At 34.6% G+C, this 19,394-nt stretch overlaps 1 protein-coding gene and 1 non-coding gene across 6 annotated transcripts in view; one reads left to right on the forward strand and one right to left on the reverse strand.

The window, feature by feature from the left end:
* The window catches only part of ATG4C (autophagy related 4C cysteine peptidase), a 96,299-nt gene that overhangs the window by 16,693 nt on the left and 60,212 nt on the right, over positions 1 to 19,394 (reverse strand). For 4 of the 5 annotated variants that reach the window (XM_019957336.2, XM_019957334.2, XM_019957335.2 and 1 more), the window contains 3 exons: positions 15,800 to 15,878; positions 15,063 to 15,139; positions 9,270 to 9,389 (listed from right to left, as the gene is read on the reverse strand). In XM_019957336.2, coding sequence (XP_019812895.2) covers positions 9,270 to 9,389; positions 15,063 to 15,139; positions 15,800 to 15,878 — 276 coding nt within the window. The remainder of the gene's footprint in view (positions 1 to 9,269; positions 9,390 to 15,062; positions 15,140 to 15,799; positions 15,879 to 19,394) is intronic. The other variant, XM_070786429.1, reaches the window with a different exon arrangement.
* Positions 14,368 to 14,474, forward strand: LOC139182334 (U6 spliceosomal RNA). The gene has a single exon (XR_011566005.1). It is a non-coding gene; the product is annotated as a U6 spliceosomal RNA (small nuclear RNA).

Raw genomic sequence — 19,394 nt, forward strand, 5'->3', positions numbered from 1 at the left:
TAGAAAAACGTTTATTCAGGTCTCCTGTCCATTTTTAAATAGAGTTTTTTGTTTTGTTTTGTTTGCTGTTTAGTTGTATGAGTTCTTTAAATATTTAGATATCAACCACTTATCAGATATATCATTTGCAAATATTTTCTCCCATTCCATAGGTTGCCTTTTCATTTTGCTGATGATTTTGCTGTGCATTAACTTTTTAGTTTAATGTAGTCTCATTTGTTTATTTTTGTTTCTGTTGCCCTTGCCTGAGGAGATATATTTTAAAAAAACATTGCTAAGACTAACAGCAAGTGCTTGCTGTCTATGTTTTATTTGAGGAGTTCATCAGGGATACTGATACGCACCCCTTTCTCTTTTTGTAGTGTCTTTGTCTGGATTTGGTATTAGGTTAATGCTAGCCAGTGTTCCTTTCTCTTCAATTTTTTGGAATAATTTGAGAGGGACAGGAATTAATGCTTCTCTAAATGTTTGGTAGAATTCATCTGTTAAGCCAGCTGGAACTAGATTTTGCTGGGAGTGCTTTTTTTTTTAATTAATGATTCAACTTCATTACTAGCAATTGATCTATTCAGATTTTCTATTTCTTTGTGATTTGGTCTTAGAAGATTGTATGTTTATAGAAATTTATCCATTTCCTTTAGGTTGTCCAATTTGTTGACAGATAATTGTTCATAGTATCCTCTTATGCTCTTTTGTATTACTATGGTATTGATTGCAATTTTTCCTCTTCATTTCCAATTTTATTTATTTGGGTTCTCTTTTCTTGATGAGTCTGGCTGCACGTTGTCAATTTTGTTTATCATTTCAAAGAACCAACATTTAGTTTCATTAATCTTTTTTCTATTGCTTTTAAAATCTCTAGGGAGAAAAAAAAAAAAAAAAAAGGGGGTGGGGGGAGAAAAAAAAAAAAAAAATAAAATCTCTTTCATTTATTTCTGCTCTCATCCTTATTTATTTCCTACATTCTACTACTTTGGGTTTTGTTAGTTCTTTTTTTCCTAGTTCCCTAAAATATAAAATTAGATTTTTTTATTTGAGATTTTTCTTATTTCTTGAGGTAGGCCTCTATAACTATGAACTTCCCTCTTAGAACTGCTTTTGCTGTGTCTACAGATTCTGGAAAGTTGTGTTCTCATTTTTATTTGTCTCAAGGTTCTTAAAAAAACTTTCTCTTTGATATCTTCACTGACTTCTTGTTTGTTTAGTAGCACACTGTTTAGCCTCCAAATATTTGCATTTTTCCAGTTTTCTTTTCTTTTTTTTTGCATTTTTGTACAGTAATAATAAACTATCAAATAGAGAAATGAAGAAAATCTCATTTACAACTGCACCAAAAAGAACAATATACCTAGGAATAAATTTAACCAAGAAGGTGAAAGACCTGTACTCTGAAAACATGACAAAAGAAATTAAAGAAGACAACTGAACTGGAAGACTCAATATTATTAAACTACTACTGAAAGCAATCTGCAGTCAATGTAATCTCTATCAAAATACCATGGCATTTTTTGCATAAAGGAAACAAATAATTCTAAAATTTGTATGAAATCACAAAAGACCCCAAATATCCAGAGAGATTCTTGAGAATGAAGAACAAAGCTGGAAGTTTCAAGCTCCCTTATTTCAAACTATACTACAAAGCTATAGTAATCAAACCAGTATGGTACTGGCACAAAAACAGATCAATGGAACAGAATAAAGAGCCCAGAAATAAACTCACATTCATATGCCTCATTAATCTAAGACAAAGGAAACAACAATACACAATGGCAGAAAAAAGTCCTCTTCAATAAATGGTATTGAGAATACTGGACAGCCACATGTAAAAGAATCAGACTACTTTCTCACACCATATGCAAATATAAACTGAAAATGGATGAAAGACTTAAATGAAACCATAAACATCTAGAAGAAAACAGGTAGTAAGCTCCTTGACATTAGTCTTGGTGATGATTTTTTAAACTTTAACACCCCAAAGCAACAAAAGCAAAAATTTAAAAAGTGGAACTATAACAAACTAAAAAGCTTCTGCACAGCAAAGGAAACCATCAAAAAAATTAAAAGACAATCTACGAAATGGGAGAAAATATTTGCAAATTACATGCCTGATAAGGGGTTAAAATCCAAATTATATAAAAAAGACTCATATAACTCAATATCAAAATACAGACAACCTGATTAGAAAACGAGCAGAAGATGAGAATATACATTTTCCCAACGGTAACACACAGATGCCCAACAAGCACATGAAAAGACACTTAACTTCTCTAATCACTGGGGAAATGCAAAGCAAACCGTAACGAGCTATTACTTCATACCTATCAGAATGGCTGTTACCAAAAGGACAAAAAATAAGTGCTAGTGAGGATGTGGAGAAAAGCACATGCCCTAATGATGGGAATGTAAATTGCTGCAGGCAGTATGAAAAAGTTATGAAGTTCCTCAAAAAACTAAAACTCAAACTGCTACACAATCCAGCAATTCTAATTAAGTTATTTACTCAAAGAAAATGAAAACACTAATTTAAAAAGATATAGGTACCCCTATATTCATCACAGCACTATTTACAATAGCCAAGATATGAAGGCAACCTAGATGTCCACTGATAGATGACTGAATAAAGTAGATGTTTTACACACACACACACACACACACACACACACACACACACACACAGTTGAATACTACTCAGTCACAAAAAAAAGAATCAAATCTTGTCATTTGAGACAACATGCACCTAGAGGGTATTATACTAAGTGAAATAAGTCAGTCAGAGAAAACCAGTATCTGCATGATTTCACTTATATGTGGAATCTATAAAACTAAACAAATGAACAGACAAAACAGAAACAGATTCATAAATATAAAGAACAAACTGATCTCATGCTCTTGGATTCGAAGAATTAATATTGTTAAAATCAGCATACTACCCAAAGGAACTGACAAACTTAATGTAATCCTTAACAAATTACCCAAGACATTTACCACAGAACTATAACAAATAATCCTAACATTTATATGGAACAACAAGAGACCCCTGTAAAAGCAGTCCTCAGGAAAAAGAACAGAGCTGGAGACAAATTCTCCCAGAACTCAGACAATACTGAAAAGCTACAGTAATCAGAAGAGCATGGTACGTGGGGGAAGAAAAAACACAGACATATAGATGAATGAAACAGAAGCAAGAACCCAGAAATAAATCCACACAGCTACAATCAATTAATCTACAACAAAGGAAGCAAGAATGGGGAAAAGATGGTCTCTTCAGCAGGTAGTGTTGGGAAAGCTGGACAGCCTCATATAAATCAATGAAATTAGAATATTCCCTCATACCATATACAAAATAAACTCAAAATGTCTTAAAGACTTAAATATAAAACATGAAAACATAAAATCCTGGAAGAAAATACAGGCAAAACCTTCTTGGACATAAATCATAGTAGTATTTTCTTAGATCAGTTTCCCAAGGAAAAAGAAAGCAAAGCAAAAATAAACAAATGGGACCTAAACAAACTTACAAACTTTTGCACATCAAAGGAAACCATCAAGAAAAAGAAAAGACAACCTACAGAATGGGAGAAAATATTTGCAAATGATGCAACTAACAACGGATTAATATCTAAAATATACATACAGCTCATATAACTCCGTATTAAAAAAAAAACCCACCCAATCAAAAAATGGGAAAGAGACCTAAATAGTTACTTCTTTAAAGACATACAGATGGCCAATAGGCACATGAAAAGACGTTCAACATCTATACTTAAATAAATAGATAAGCAACTGTGAAGAAGGCTGAGTGCCGAAGAATTGATGCTTTTGAAGTGTTGTGTTGAAGAAGACTCTTGAGAGTCCCTTGGACTGCAAGGAGATCCAACCAGTCCATTCTGAAGGAGATCAGCCCTGGGATTTCTTTGGAAGGAATGCTGCTAAAGCTGAAACTCCAGTACTTTGGCCACCTCATGTGAAGAGTTGACTCATTGGAAAAGACTCTGATGCTGGGAGGGACTGGGGGCAAGAGGAGAAGGGGACAACAGAAGAAGAGATGACTGGATGGCATCACTGACTCAATGGATGTGAGTCTGGGTGAACTCCGGGAGTTGGTGATGGACAGGGAGGCCTGGCATGCTGCAATTCATGGGGTCACAAAGAGTTGGACACGACTGAGCAACTGATCTGATCTGATCTGAAGCAACAAGGTCCTATTGAATAGCATAGGAAACTATATTCAATATATCATGATAAAACAATAGAAAATAACATGAAAATGAACATATAACTGAGAATATATATTTATAACTATACAGCAGAAATTAACCTAAGTGTAAATCAACTATACTTCAAAAATTAAAAAAAAAATTTTTTATGTATTATATTGTAAAATGTAATTCTGAGTAATGCTCAAAATTCTAAGCCAGGCTTCAACAGTATCTGAACCGTGAACTTCCAGATATTCAAGCTGGATTTAGAAAAAGCAGAGGAACCAGAGATCAAATTGCTAACATCCATTGGATCACAGGAAAAGCAAGAGAGTTCTAGAAAAACATCTACTTCTGCTTTATTGACTATGCCAAAGCCTTTGACTGTGTGGATCATAACAAAATGGAAAATTCTTAAAGAGATAGGAATACCAGACCACCTGACCTGCCTCCTGAGAAATCTGTATGCAGGTCAGCAAGCAACAGTTAGAACTAGATATGGAACAACAGACTGGTTCCAAATTGGAAAAGGAGTTCGTCAAGGCTATCTATTGTCACCCAGTTTATTTAACTTATATGCAGAGTACATCATGTGAAATGCCAGCCTGGATGAAGTACAAGCTGGAATCGAGATTGCCAGGAGAAATATCAATAACCTCAGATACATAGATGACATCACCCTATGGCAGAAAGCAAAGAAAAACTAAGAGCCTCTTGATGAAAGTGAAAGAGGGGAGTGAAAAAGTTGGCTTAAAACTCAATATTCAAAAAACAAAGACCATGGCATCTGGTCCCATCACTTCATGGCAAATATATGGGTAAACAATGGAAACAGTGACAGACTTTAATTTTTTGGGCTCCAAAATCACTGCAGATGGTGACTGCAGCCATGAAATTAAAAGATGCTTGCTCCTTAGAAGAAATGCTATGACCAACCTAGAAAGCATATTAAAAAGCAGAGACATCACTTTTCCAACAAAGGTCCATCTAGTCAAAGCTATGATTTTTCCAGTAGTCATGTATGGATGTGGAGAAGGTAATGGCAACCCAATCCAGTACTCTCGCCTGGCAAACCCCATGGACGGAGGTGCCTGGTAGGCTGCAGTCCATGGGGTCACTAAGAGTCGGATACGACTGAGCAACTTCACTTTTCACTTTCATGCACTGGAGAAGGAAATGGAACCCACTCCAGTGTTCTTGCCTGGAGAATCTCAGGGACGGCGGAGCCTGGTGGGCTGCCGTCTATGGGGTTGCACACAGTCGCACACGACTGAAGCGACTTAGCAGCAGCAGCAACAGAATGTATGGATGTGAGAGTTGGATTGTAAAGAAAGCCGAGTGCCGAAGAATTGATGCTTTTGAACTGTGGCTTTGGAGAAGACTCTTGAGAGTCCCTTGGACTGCAAGGAGATCCAACCAGTCCATTCTAGAGGAAATCAGACCTGAATATTCATTGGAAGGACTGATCCTGAAGCTGGAACTCCAATACTTTGGCCACCTGACGCAAAAAACTGACTCTTTGGAAAAGACCCCTGATGCTGGGAAAGACTGAAGTCAGGAGGAGAAGGGGACAACAGAGGATGAGATGGTTGGATGGTATCACCGACTCGATGGACATGAGTTTGAGCAAGTTCCGGGAGTTGGTGATAGACAGGGAAGCCTGGGGTGTTGCAGTCCATGGGGTTGCAAAGAATCAGACAACTGAGTGACTGAAGTGACAGATTTGTAAAAAGTATTACTCTTTTGCAGTTTAAATGAATCAGCTAGACCAACATGAACAGATAAAATCTCCAAGTCAGTCAAATGAAAAAGCAAGTTGCAAAAGGATATATATTTTTTTATATAAATATATAATTAATGACAAGTTTAAGAACATAGAAAACAGTGTATTTTGTTTATGGATATATCAAGTATACTAATTTACACTAATTTAGGATAGTGGCTGCCACTTGGAAGGAAATAAGGGAATAACATTGGGGAAGGGTAATACACTTCAATAATATATGAGGGCTTTATTTTTCCATAAGCTTAATGATAGCCCATGGGTATTTATTATGCTATCCTCTGTATTTCTGTATGCTTCACATTTTTAAAAACTAGTCTAATAATGTCAACATATTGTAAAAGTACAAACTTCTCCAGCCTGGCATTCAAAACTCTCTACATTTATTATTCCAACCTCCTTTTCTAGCCTCATCCTTTACTATTTACTATAGTGTTTCCTTATTTTCACTATATATGTCATCTCTATTACAATTAATGAACATTTTTCTTTTCAGAATTTTATTTTTTTAATTAATTAATTAATTTGGCTGCGCTTAGTCTTAGGTGTGGCATGTGGGATCTAGTTCTCCAACCAGACATTGAACTCAGGCCCCCTGCAATGCGAGCGTGCAGAGTCTTAGCCACTAGACCACCAAGGAAGTGCCTCTTTTCAGAATTTTGACTCAAATAGCCTTGTACAGGTCAATGATAAGGAGGAAATCACGTTTAACAAGCCAGCTATACTTTTCTATTATGAACACACATATATATAAGTATTAGAGTATTTGTCCTGCTGTCACCTAAAAACATCAAGTATTACACCTTGGGTTGTGCATCAGTGGTTCTCAAATTTGATGTACAAGGTTACTTGGGAGGTTTGTTAGAAATGAAAGCTCCCAGGCCAAATCTCTAAGACTTCTGATTCATGCCGTTAGAAGATAGAAGCCCTGCCCTACATGTATCCATGGCCCCTAACAAATTGGACTATCTGCCATTTTCTAAAGAAACTATATTTTTCTTTTCTGGTACCTTTCCTTTTGTTATTTCCTCTGCTTAAAGCACACTCCCTTCTCCCTGAGCCAATAGAAATTAAGCCTATACTTTAAGGCCCATATTAAATATCACCATCACAATAAAGAACTTTGACTTGGATGTGACATCTCTCTCATTTTAACCTTCTTCCTTCCCCTATCAATTTATTTCTATTTCTGTATGAATGCTTATCACATTCAATGTAATGCATATCTTCTCTTATTCTGCCTCCTGAACTATAAATGCCACTTGAGGGCAAAAGCAGGGATTATGGCTTGGTCATTTTATGATTTCAACATGATAGTTATTCAGATACTTGCTGGACTGAGCTCTGCTAAACACTGAATTAATTTAACAAGTTTTATTAACATTTAAAATTCATGTGGTAAAAGCATTAGAATATTCATTCATGTAGCATTACAAATTAAACATGAGAATCTAGATTATCTGGCCTCATTTTCAAAATGAGAAAACTGAAAACATATCCTATATAGAAACAAATATTTTAAGAAGTTTTAATTTTCAAAAAAAAAAATAGTTTAAAAATGCCAAATTCAGCTGTTAAGAAAGAAAGCTGCTTAACTTACAATCTTCCAAGCAAAAGTAAATGACTGAGCTATTAATTGACAAAGTGAACTTCTGATATTGCTACAAAACGCTATGAACTTAAGAACAACAGTATAATTAAACCAAAGTTAATAGAGTCTAGCAAAATTCTCAATACTTCCATAATATTTCAGCATGTTTTCTCTTTGCTTTAACATTGCATATCACTAGGATACATCAAGTGCAATAACTCTGAAGTAGTTTTCCAGCATAAAAACTATAATTATTAGTATAAAACCCAAAAAACTATGTTTTTAATCAGAAAATATCAACATGCAACTCATTTATGAATATAATTGTTTTTCAATTTGATAATAGTAATTTGGGCTGTTTTCTATTCCAGAGGTAAGTACTTCACTGTTCTAAATATACTTATTTCAACCTAGATAGAAAATAAACTAACAGAAATAGAAATGGGACTTTTTAATGGAAAAATGTTCATCAACATCAATCTATATTACAGCATCATCTGCATCTGTATATTAGTACGTACATAACACCTTATAAAGACAGAGCATTGTCAAAATGAAATATACAAATGTATATACTAATTTCAAGTAATAAAAAAGAGAAAATGGATAAAACATATTTCCTTATGTTCACTTGGCCCTTCAGGTTGAAAAGGAGAGTGAAAAGACGACAACTGTGAGAAATGAGGAATAAGAAAATGTTCTCACATATCTCATTTTCTCCTCTTCTCATTCATTTTTCTGTCATATTTCTGTTAAATTTCCTTTTACATGGCAAGTCAAGTAAACTAAACCTAACTCAAATGAAACTTTTTGTTTAACTTTTTCATTCTATTTTTACATTACAAAAATAAAATTTTAACCCAGTATGTCCATTTTCCTGAATAAAATTAACTGGAAATAAAGCAGTTATAAGGCATACTATTATAACTGAGCTCAAGTTAAGAATTCCTAAAAATGATTCTAGTACTGGTTTTACTTACCATAAATGATAATCTGTAACTATTGATACTAATAAAGAGAGCCATCCAATTATGCTTACTTCCTAAATAAGTAATCTTTCCAAACTACTAAATATACACAGACCTTAAGGCTCTATAAATATTTTAGCAGTACTCAATGGCCAGAAAAATGCAGAAGTTTAAGGTAATAAGAGGAGTCAAATAAACCTATTTCAGAGACCCTATAAGTAGAATAGATCAGATTAAACAAGCTTATTGGAAGGTAACAACACAGGTCATTTGATAAAGCAGTTCTGAGAAATCCAAAAATACCATTTCTCTTTAAAAAAAAATCAAAGAAGCACTTGGACTAACAAGAAATAATGCACAATTTGGCTTGATCAAATACTTCATTAATTTTTTTCTACCCCCTAAGGTATTGCCCTTTTAAAATCTTCAAATAAAATATAACCTAATTGCTTGCACATGGCTACAGTTTGCAGAGATTTTTATTTCAACAGTGCCACCTAGTGGATCAGTCAATACTTTCAACTGGTCAAAAAGTTTCATCACCCTCAAAGGCTAGGAATCCCCAAATAGTTGTATTTTCTGGTTCACAATATTCCTAATAATATTAACATTCAAGGGGAAATTTTATAACCATATTATAAATTATGGATTTTTATCTTCTGATAGGCTATCTATAATAAAAATTAGATCATTTACAAATATTATTGTAATATTTAAAATAAAAGTACCTTAGTGATTTCTTCAGAAGCTCGTTTGAAGTCCTGAACATTTCGACAGTAAAATCCTATTGTACAGCTAGGATCCATTTTTCGAAATGACATCTTTTTGGGAGAAGGGCAGTGGAATGTCTGTAATTTTAAAAGTTCTTTAGGATTAATTTAGTTTTATTTAATGTACTTTATATACAAAAATATCACTTCATTTAAAATTTGCTATATAGCTATTCTTCAAACTATAAACATGCTTTCAAATGGTGTTTTAGTATATCCTATGCAGATGATCCCTCCCAGTCTCCAAAGCTGTAAAACATAAGAGCCAACATTGTGTATATTCAGTTTACCAAATCTCCACCTTACACATTAGGGCCATTCTGAAAAAGAAAAGAAGTGTGTCAAAAGCAGGGTGCATTTCTAACACTTGCAGAAGGGAAAAAAATGTATCTCTGAAAAAGACATGAATAAGCTAGTACAATGTTTAGAATCGAGTTAGCTATTTCTATGGAAGTGCAATTAAGTCTGTTCAGTTAGAGATTTTTAAAATATTTATAAACCTTGGAATAAAAAAACCAAGACTTTGTAAACAAATATGCAGGTTTATGAAAATGTTCCATGATGATATGAAGAGGTCAACGTGAGAGTTTTAGCAATTGACACAATCAGCACATAACTGCACACTGTCCTAACCCACTCTTCTATTGAGCTTTACCTCAGTTCTTGTTTAGTCCCACACAGGATAAGGTGAACATTGTTCTACTATGGTCCCTGCCCTCTTCCCTTAGTTCCCTCTTCTCCAGTGGTCACACTGTTAAAGGTGCAAATGGGCCAAAAATACTGCTCTAGACTCTACTTTTGCTAGCAGGCTGTGGCTATTAGTAGAATCTGGTTATCTTTAGAGAATGCAAAAGTAGGAAAAGCGTAGAATATAAAGCTAATCATTCCAATCTTTTTTCTTCACCACGACACTCTAGTACTTGGTTTAAAACATTTTTTAACTGCATAAATGCTCAGATACTTGTCCTTAAAAATCACTGATGCTACCAAATCTTTTTCTTGTATGTATAAGGAAAAAGATGTTTATGTTAAAAAGGAGGGCCATAAAATATATATTCATATTTGCATAGGATATACAAAAATTAACAAATTTAGAGAAAAGGGAGAAAACTTGGCAGATGGGAGACAGGTGTGAGAAATTCTTCATTTTATATTTTTTAATTAAAGAATAAGCTGCTCAAGAAATAATCTAGGCTGGATATAAATCCATAAACTTAAAATTTCCCTACATTTAATGCCTAAAACTAAGGGATTTAAACTTGGAATTATCTATAAAAAGGCAGAAAAATATAGACTTTCGTATTTATGTTCATGGTAGATCAGTCAAAACCACTCTTTTCTCTCCCCCTACATATATCCTGTGATCCAATTAATATTCCATATTATCACCAGTGGTTAAGCAAAACGAATACATTCAAACTGTTCTTTTCCCCTTATCAATAGTTCAGTCATGTATTAGCTTCAAATCCAACATCATGCTAGTAAATAACCAAACAAATGTGTTTTTAAAACTATGACTACTATGAAACCCTTAGCTAACACTTACTGTACAGTAAGACTCAACCCAGCCAAACTGGAACGTCCATCTTTCTAATCAATATGAGTACTGCCTTAGCTGGACTTTTCTAACATTGTTTTACCGATTTTGTTTATAAAAAGATATTAAAAAACAGATCTGGAAAGGTATAGAAGAGCTAGGTAAATTTGGTAGTTAACAATATACAGGAGTATTACTATTTAAGGCTCAGACAGTTCTAGGTCATATTTACAAAACAAAAATTATTTGACATACAAGCTATCTAACAATAGTCATTTACTCCTCTTTCCAAAAGCCAGTAATAAGAAATGCTTGTTTAGCTTTTACTACCTGGGGATAAGAAAGAAGAGTCAAAAGTCTGCATGGTCCAACAAAGCATTTTCTTAACTTGTCTATATGGATGCCCTAAATTATATTAAAGCATTGATTAAAGTTTTCATTAAGGATCATTAAGACTAAACCAATATAGGCTTAGTGCTATTTCACTGTATTGTCTCCATCACCATAGATAATAATGACAAACACTAGTTAAGCATAGTTATTTTCATATCTATAGAAAACTTTTAAAATTATTCACAAAAACACAAATATAAATCTCTGATGATTGAAAACTGCAAATTGCTATCTGGTGTTCCTACATGAGTACTAGGACTCATTACAGAGAGGCATTTTATACCATTTAAATCATGTTGTTTGTTCACCCAAGAATATTCTGAACCAAGATTAATCAAACCAAGATTAATTTATAATTCAAAATCAATTCTGTTTATTGTAGAACAACTTAGACTTTATGGTATTTTTCCCAAGTGGCATTACACAGCTCTGTTCACTCTGTGATAATTCTCTGCGCTATGCATTTAGAGGAGAAGGCAATGGCACCCCACTCCAGTACTCTTGCCTGGAAAATCCCATGGATGGAGTAGCCTAGTAGGCTGGAGTCCATGGGGTTATTAAGAGTTGGACACGACTGAGCGACTTCACTTTCACTTTTCACTTTCATGCAGTGGAGAAGGAAATGGCAACCCACTCCAGTGTTCTTGCCTGGAGAATCCCAGGGACGGCGGAGCCTGGTGGGCTGCCGTCTATGGGGTCGCACAGAGTCAGACACGACTGAAGCGACTTAGCAGCAGCAGCAGCATGCACTTAGATTTCTTTTTTAGTTTTTAAAATTCTGATGATTTGGTAAGAGTAGCAGCTTCTACTGAAGCACATTTTAGCAAGTATCACTAGGTACATTTCTGCACTTACGTTTTTGAAAAAACTGGCCGGAGTGAGTCAATTCCCATTTATTTCATTTTTCTGGTACAATATTTATTCATTGCCTCAAAAAATAGTTATTAGGCACCTACCAAATGGTAGGCACTCTTCCAGACTTATTATATTGAAGAGTGGGTTCTACTACCTAAACATACAAATAATACTGAAACAAATAATTTTAGATGTAGCTCTGTTATTTTGGTGATTTAGATAAAACTTCCTGATATAATTAATTAGAGAATACGTCCTTACTAAAAAGCACCTCCTACTTACTGCAGTTCACATGTGTAATTCATAAAGGGTACATCTTTCACTGAGAAATTCACTTATCTATCAACATAATCACATTACATCATTCTAATAGCTTTAGTGCCACTAAGCTTTGAATTTACAAGGATATATTAAAATAATCACCACTGTATACACCTCCTAAAACCTGAAACTTGGAATTGGGGGCCTAGCAATCAGAAGAGACTAACATTTCTGTAATAAGGGTTTTTTTTAATCTTATTAGTAGAATGTTAATATTAAGGTAACACAATATTTGGAGAAGGAAATGGCAAGCCACTCCAGTATTCTTGCCTGGGACATAGACAGAGGAGCCTAGGTCACAAAAGAGTCAGACGTGACTTGGCGACTAAACAACGAACAGTACAACAATACCTTAATAATAAAATATTCTCAGTATTTGTAAAGAGAGAGAATCAGGTCACTCTGAAAGTATATCAGAAATAGCATGAAGCAATAGTTTCTGGTTTTAAGAAATCTTACCTTAAATATATGCACACACACACAGATACATGCCTGCATACATACACATATACATTATAAATGTGTATAAGATAATGTATATCCACTAGTCCTCTCATCCAAACAATTGAAACTCTGCCCTGTCCTAACTACTAACAATGAGAACCCACAGTTTAACATGGCCTCACTGCTAAATCTCATCTTACTCTCACTTTCTGGCATCTCAATATATAAAAAATAAATGCTTCTGTGCTTTTCAGAAGTTATCTAATTTCACCAAATTTTACCTACAAAGTCTCTTAAAATGAAATTATTTTCCATTCCCACTACCACCCACTTCAAGCTTCTATTGACTCGCCTGTGAAGTGTTGCAACATTCTCCCAATGAGCTGCTGCTGCTGTTGCTAAGTCGCTTCAGCCGTGTCTGACTCTGTGCGACCCCGTAGACGGCAGCCCACCAGGCTCCTGCGTCCGTGGGATTCTCCAGGCAAGAGTACAGGAGTGGGTTGCCATTGCCTTCTCCCCCAGTGAGCTACAACCTTCCCAATATCGATTGTGTAGGCATTCGTTAATAACAGTGTGGATAACATGGATATTCACTGACCTGGCATCTTTGTAGAGTCTCTCAAAATATCAGATGAATAATCTCTTTCTACTGGTCAAAACAGCCGACCTAATAATCTTTTAATTTGCCTATTTTAGATAATGCTTAGAACACTATGAACAAGTTTCCATCTAAATCTCAAGTATTTATTTTTTTTTAAGGAGTCAATTTGACACATGGGAAATCATGTGTCACTGAAGACACAGGAATCAGTGCCACAAGATCACAATGCAGCAGAAACAGATTTACAGTGTGGTTCACATAGCAGAATTCTAGAGTTCCTCCCACAGTATTAATCAGTCAACCGGAAATACTTATTAAAGTTTATATGCAAAGTATAGTGAAGGAAGAAAGTAGAAAGCAAAGCTGTTCTCTGGCTCGTACTTTAGTTGAGGTAATAGTCTACAAAAAATGCTAGGCTGTTTTATAATGTATCACTTAGTACCAGATTTTAATCTTGTGCTTTATCCATCTTCATAATTAGGTATTAATATTAGCTAACAAGCTATTACTAAAACAAAATACTAAACCACATTTCCAACTTGTCAAGCCCTGGAGAATTAGTGATCCATGTGCCACTCAAGTGATTAAGATGACTTTAAAAGTCTCTAAAAGCATCAACTGGGAAAATAAGAACTGATACCATGTAACAGTTACATTTCTCATTTATGCACTCTCAAAATTTTCTGAAATATAATCCTATACAAGTATGCTGCTGCTGCTGCTAAGTCGCTTCAGTCGTGTACGACTCTGTGCGACCCCATAGACGGTGGCCCACCAGGCTTCCCCGTCCCTGGGATTCTATAATTGATTCATTTTGCTGTACAGCTGAAACTAACAAAACATTGTAAATCCAATTTAAAAATTTTGTAAATGCTGGCTCAGAAAATGATCAACAGGAAGGAAAAGTGCTCGCTTCGGCAGCACATATACTAAAATTGGAACGATACAGAGAAGATTAGCATGGCCCCTGCGCAAGGATGACACGCAAATTCGTGAAGCATTCCATATTTAAAAAAAAAAAAAAAAACAGGAAGGAAAAGAAGACTTTAAGAAATCAAAGCTAAAATAAATATTAGAAACCCAACTAAAATTCATGGAAACTTAACTAGAGGCTAAGAATTACTGAAATGCTAGAAATAATTATTAGACATTGCTCTTGTTGTCACTGAAACTTGTCTTAATTACATACTTAAAGCAAAATAATGTCACACTCCCCTTCAATCATTTTGTCATTCTAACCCAACTCCATTGTCTTCTTTTTCTTTTTTCCCCCTTTCTTTCTTTAAACATGTCTAACATTTTAAATTCTTCAGTACTGTTCTTGGAATTACTTGGAAGCTTGATCATTTATTTTGGTAGGGCTAGGATATCTAACAAGTTAGAGACAAAGATAAATGAAGACAGTGTATTATAAATTAAAATTCAGCAACAAAAATTATCTAACCTTTGACCACTGTATGTATTATGGACTTGTAAATTAGTAAAATATTTATTATTAACTTGGAATACCATAAAAGCATAGCTGCTTAGCATATCTCTGAATAATTAAGAGTTTGCTTCATATGGTAAGAAAGCAGTGCCAGCTCTTTATCCACAGTACCTCAAGAGGGAAATCCTTTATGCTGACATCTACAAAAGATTGGCAGTAATGAGGATCCATGTAAATCAAACTGTCATCTACAAGGACAAAACAGAAGACAAGTAATTCAAAAAACACCTTATTATTACACTGCTTACAATCCAATTTCTATGTAGAATAGCTGAAAAAAATCTGGGAGTAACAGCTTGCCAGACTGATATTCATTGACTGAAACATAGGTTTGCACAGGACAGATTAACTTTTGCATAATCAAATATGCTTGTATAAGCAGAATTTTTATAAAGTGATGAGACTGTCATTTAATTTTTGGTGATAAAATTACTTTCACAAACACACAATTATATTCTACAGTTTGCATATGAAAAATGCATTGCACTACTTTATCCTGACAGGAAGAACATATTGCTTGTCATTTTATCATCAACTAGCACCACTAAAACTGGTATAAGGTAAATATGTAAATAGCAACTGTCAGAATATGGCAGCAATGTCTTCTAAAGTTTAGTAAAAATCAATAAATTATGCCTTGTTTATGCAATAACAGAAATTAAATATACATTTTACAGAATCCAATTATACTATGGACCAAATGACAAATGAATGGCTATGGCAGGACTGATGAATTTATAAGGTACTCATTTTGCTCCGTTACTCATCCTGTTTCTGGATGATCCTATGTTAACTTTCTGACTTTTAAAAGAAAACAAAGAAGAAATATACTTTACTAAACCACTAACCTTGAAATCCAGCAAAGTAATATGACTGTTTAGGTTTGCCACCGATAATACCCACACAATATTCAAGGCTTAAAATTCCCTGCCAAAATAAATTAATTCAGATTTAGGGTCAAGAGACAAACGATAATTATTCAAAACAACTAAATTTGTATTACTAGTAGTAGTCCGCAAATTTTTCACCATCAGTTTTATTTTTATTACATTTTCCCCCATGTTCTGAAACCCTTCTGTCTACCAAACTATCTTCCATTTAACAACATTAAACAATTACTACGTGCCAGTTATAAACAACATAACTATGGAAAGGCAATAAACATTTCTGCCAAAGTCAAAACACATGGCCTGTCAGTTAGGTGGTGCACCTTTGCTGTGATCAATGTAATATTTTCATCACACTTTTTGAAATGCTAGAAATAATTATTAGACATTGTTCTTGCTTTCACTGAAACTTGTCTTAAAACGACAAACTAAAAATCATTTTTAATCAGTGGCGTTCACTTGATGAAAATTTTGTGCTACTTCATTTGGAATAAAATCAGACTAATAAAAACAATCTAATCCAAGGAAAAGAATAATTATTTTTGTATTTAAAGTCAGTTTACTAATCATAAATATCAATGATACCTCAATAAATCATTTAGTAAGTTCCCTAAGCAGCTGCTTAAGGTGGGTCAAACAATTCTTTTTTAAAATTAATTAATTCATTTATTATTTTGGCTGTGTGGAGTCTCACTTGCAGCGCAGGGGACCTTTTGTTGCATCCCACCAGCTCAATCGTGCTATGTGGGCTTAGTTGCCCCAAGGCATGTAGGATCTTAGTTCCCCTGTTGTTTAGTCACTAAGTCATGTGGGACTCTTTGCGACCCAATGGACTGCAGCCCACCAGGCTCCTCTGTCCATGATATTTCCCAGGCAACAATCCTGGAGTGAGTTTCCTTCTCCAGGGGATCTTCCCAACCCAGGGATCAAACCCCATCTCCTGCATTGCAGGAGGATTCTTTACTGCTGAGCCACCAGGGAAGCCGAAGCCCCCTTAGTTCCCTGATCAGGGATCAAACCTGCATCACCTGCATTGCAAGGCAGATTCTTAACTACTGGACCAACAGAGAATAATTCTGGCCTCAATAATTCTACACTTTAAAAAAAAAATCATGTCCATGGAGTAGAGTCATTTAAAAATATGCCCAGTGGAATCAATTAATATCCATATTCTATTAATGTAGAAACTGTCAATAGCTTCTATATTAATTTTAGCATATATTATGGTAGAAAACACTAATAATGATAAAGTTTATGCTATAAACCCCCCAAAGTATTAAATAATAAACTTCCCTTCTCTTAAATGAGAGGATGTTTCAAAATCTAGAAGACACAAAAATAGACTGTGTGATCAAATGCTTTTTCCTTTTAACAAGTAAACAGAACAGTTTTGTTTAAACTTAATGATTTTCTTAAAAATAGTAATGTGGTTTACTGAAAAACACACAAAGAAAATATATCAAAAAGCAAAAATTTCTCAAAACACCAACACTCAGATTTCATCATTAACCACACTTAGGGGAATACCGTCTTGACATGTCTATATTACATATATTCACATATAGATTTATAAATACAATTATATAAACATGGCATTATATAACAAATGCCACTGTAACATTTGTCATTCATGATCTCTTAAACATTTTCCTATCAATAACTATAGATCTATATTACAAGGTTTAATGGCTGCAAACTGTGTATACTTTGTGAAAATATCATAGAGGTGTTTTTTGTGGGGTAAGGAGAACTGCAACTGAAAAAATTAAACAGAAAAATCAATTGGGGCTTCCCAGGTGGCTCAGTGGTAAGCAATCTGCCTGCCAATGCAGGAGACGTAGGTTCAATCCTTGGGTCCAGAAGATCCCCTGGAGAAGGAAATGACAACCCACTCCAGTATTCTTGCCTGGAAAATCCCAAAGACAGAGGAATCTGGTGGGCTACAGTCCATGGGGTCACAAAAGAGATGGACCGGACACAATTGAGTGACTAAATAACAACAACAAAAATTAATTAAGATGCAATTATACCAAAAATCTTGATAATAATAGTTATTATTATTCTATGTTATTATCATTCTATTTACAGTACTATTATTCTACTGTGTTCCCCCAAAATAAAGATCTTTGACACAATTAGAGAGTGCCTTCAACCTGAGGCAATCTGATCAGCTGAAATACAATGTTTCTGATACAGAGACCCAGGAGAAAGTAAAAGTTCTAAGTCCCTCAAAATCGAGAGAAAAAAGAAAAAAACGCATAGCAGGAATCATCACAGACTATCAGAAAAAAGAGTGATTTTGGGTAATGGAAGAAAGACTTTGGTTCTTGACATCTATATTTCCTTTTCAACAAAATAGAGCAGATTTAGCAATAAACACTTAGAAGCAGATTAGGAGCTAAAATGTCATTACACATAAGAAGCTGTATCTGGAAACTTGAAACACTTTTCAGTTCCTAAAAAAGCTTTTTCACAGTTATCTAGTGGTGAGCATTGATTGAGCTGTATCCATGAAGCAATAAATAAGACTGAAGTAATCAGTCAAAGAAGGAAAGTCCTAATTTGTCTTGCTGAAGAAAGAGAACATATTGGATTTTCCTCATTCCAGGTCCTTTTAAAAATAAATAAATAAGTAAACTTCTTGTGGTAGGGACTGATAAAGCACCACACCAAATTTTTCTCCTCACAGAATGTAGCAGGCAATGGTACCATCTCCGAAACACCATGGAATTACCTTGGTTAATAAATTTAGATAATAGAATTGAATGGTGAATTTTAGAGAGTATAATGTACAGTAGTTTGGCAGGAAAAAATACAACGCTGACAAAGGATAAGGAAGAAGCACAGAGAGAGGAGAAGAGGGAGAGGGAGTGCGTGGGGAGGTGGGGGTAGAAGTGGAGGAGGAGGAAACAGAAGAAAAGTGAGCAGAAACCAAAGAGGAAGAAAAGGACGATTACCTTTCTTTTAGGTCTATTAGACACACTATTTTTTTCACTCCTAAATGAATAGCTCTCTACATGATCTCATTATGGCTTTTGACCCAGCCATCCTGTGACCAAGCACCACACCTAACATAACACCTACTTCACTCAGCCATTTTAGACATTTTTACCTGATAATCAAAAATCTTAAACATATTAATAGTTATTAATACTATTCTAAAAGTGGACTGTAGCATAAATTAAATTAGTAGGAGCTCAAAGAAATGTTACATTTTAGGAAGTCCAGATTCTACGGGAACATATGAAAAAAGGTCAGGTCTCTGTCAATAGTTTTATTATCTGAAGTTGAACATATCACTTAACTTTTGTCACTTCTGTTTTTTTTTAATAAAGGCAGTTGAGTTCCCAGCTAGTGTGAGGGCAAAATGAGATAAATCTGTATTACAAGTGTTATACAAATACCTGTCGAGCAACTCCTATATGCTAGGTACTAAGGATCACTTTAACAGCTAACCGTGGTTTATTTCACTACAATGCAGACTCCAGTGAATCACTCAAGAGGATTACACAGCCCTGCCATCTGATAACTGTTCTCAATGCCACCAAACAGCGAA

The sequence above is a fragment of the Bos indicus genome, chromosome 3, assembly GCF_029378745.1.
Source record: "Bos indicus isolate NIAB-ARS_2022 breed Sahiwal x Tharparkar chromosome 3, NIAB-ARS_B.indTharparkar_mat_pri_1.0, whole genome shotgun sequence".
Lineage (NCBI taxonomy): Eukaryota > Metazoa > Chordata > Mammalia > Artiodactyla > Bovidae > Bos > Bos indicus.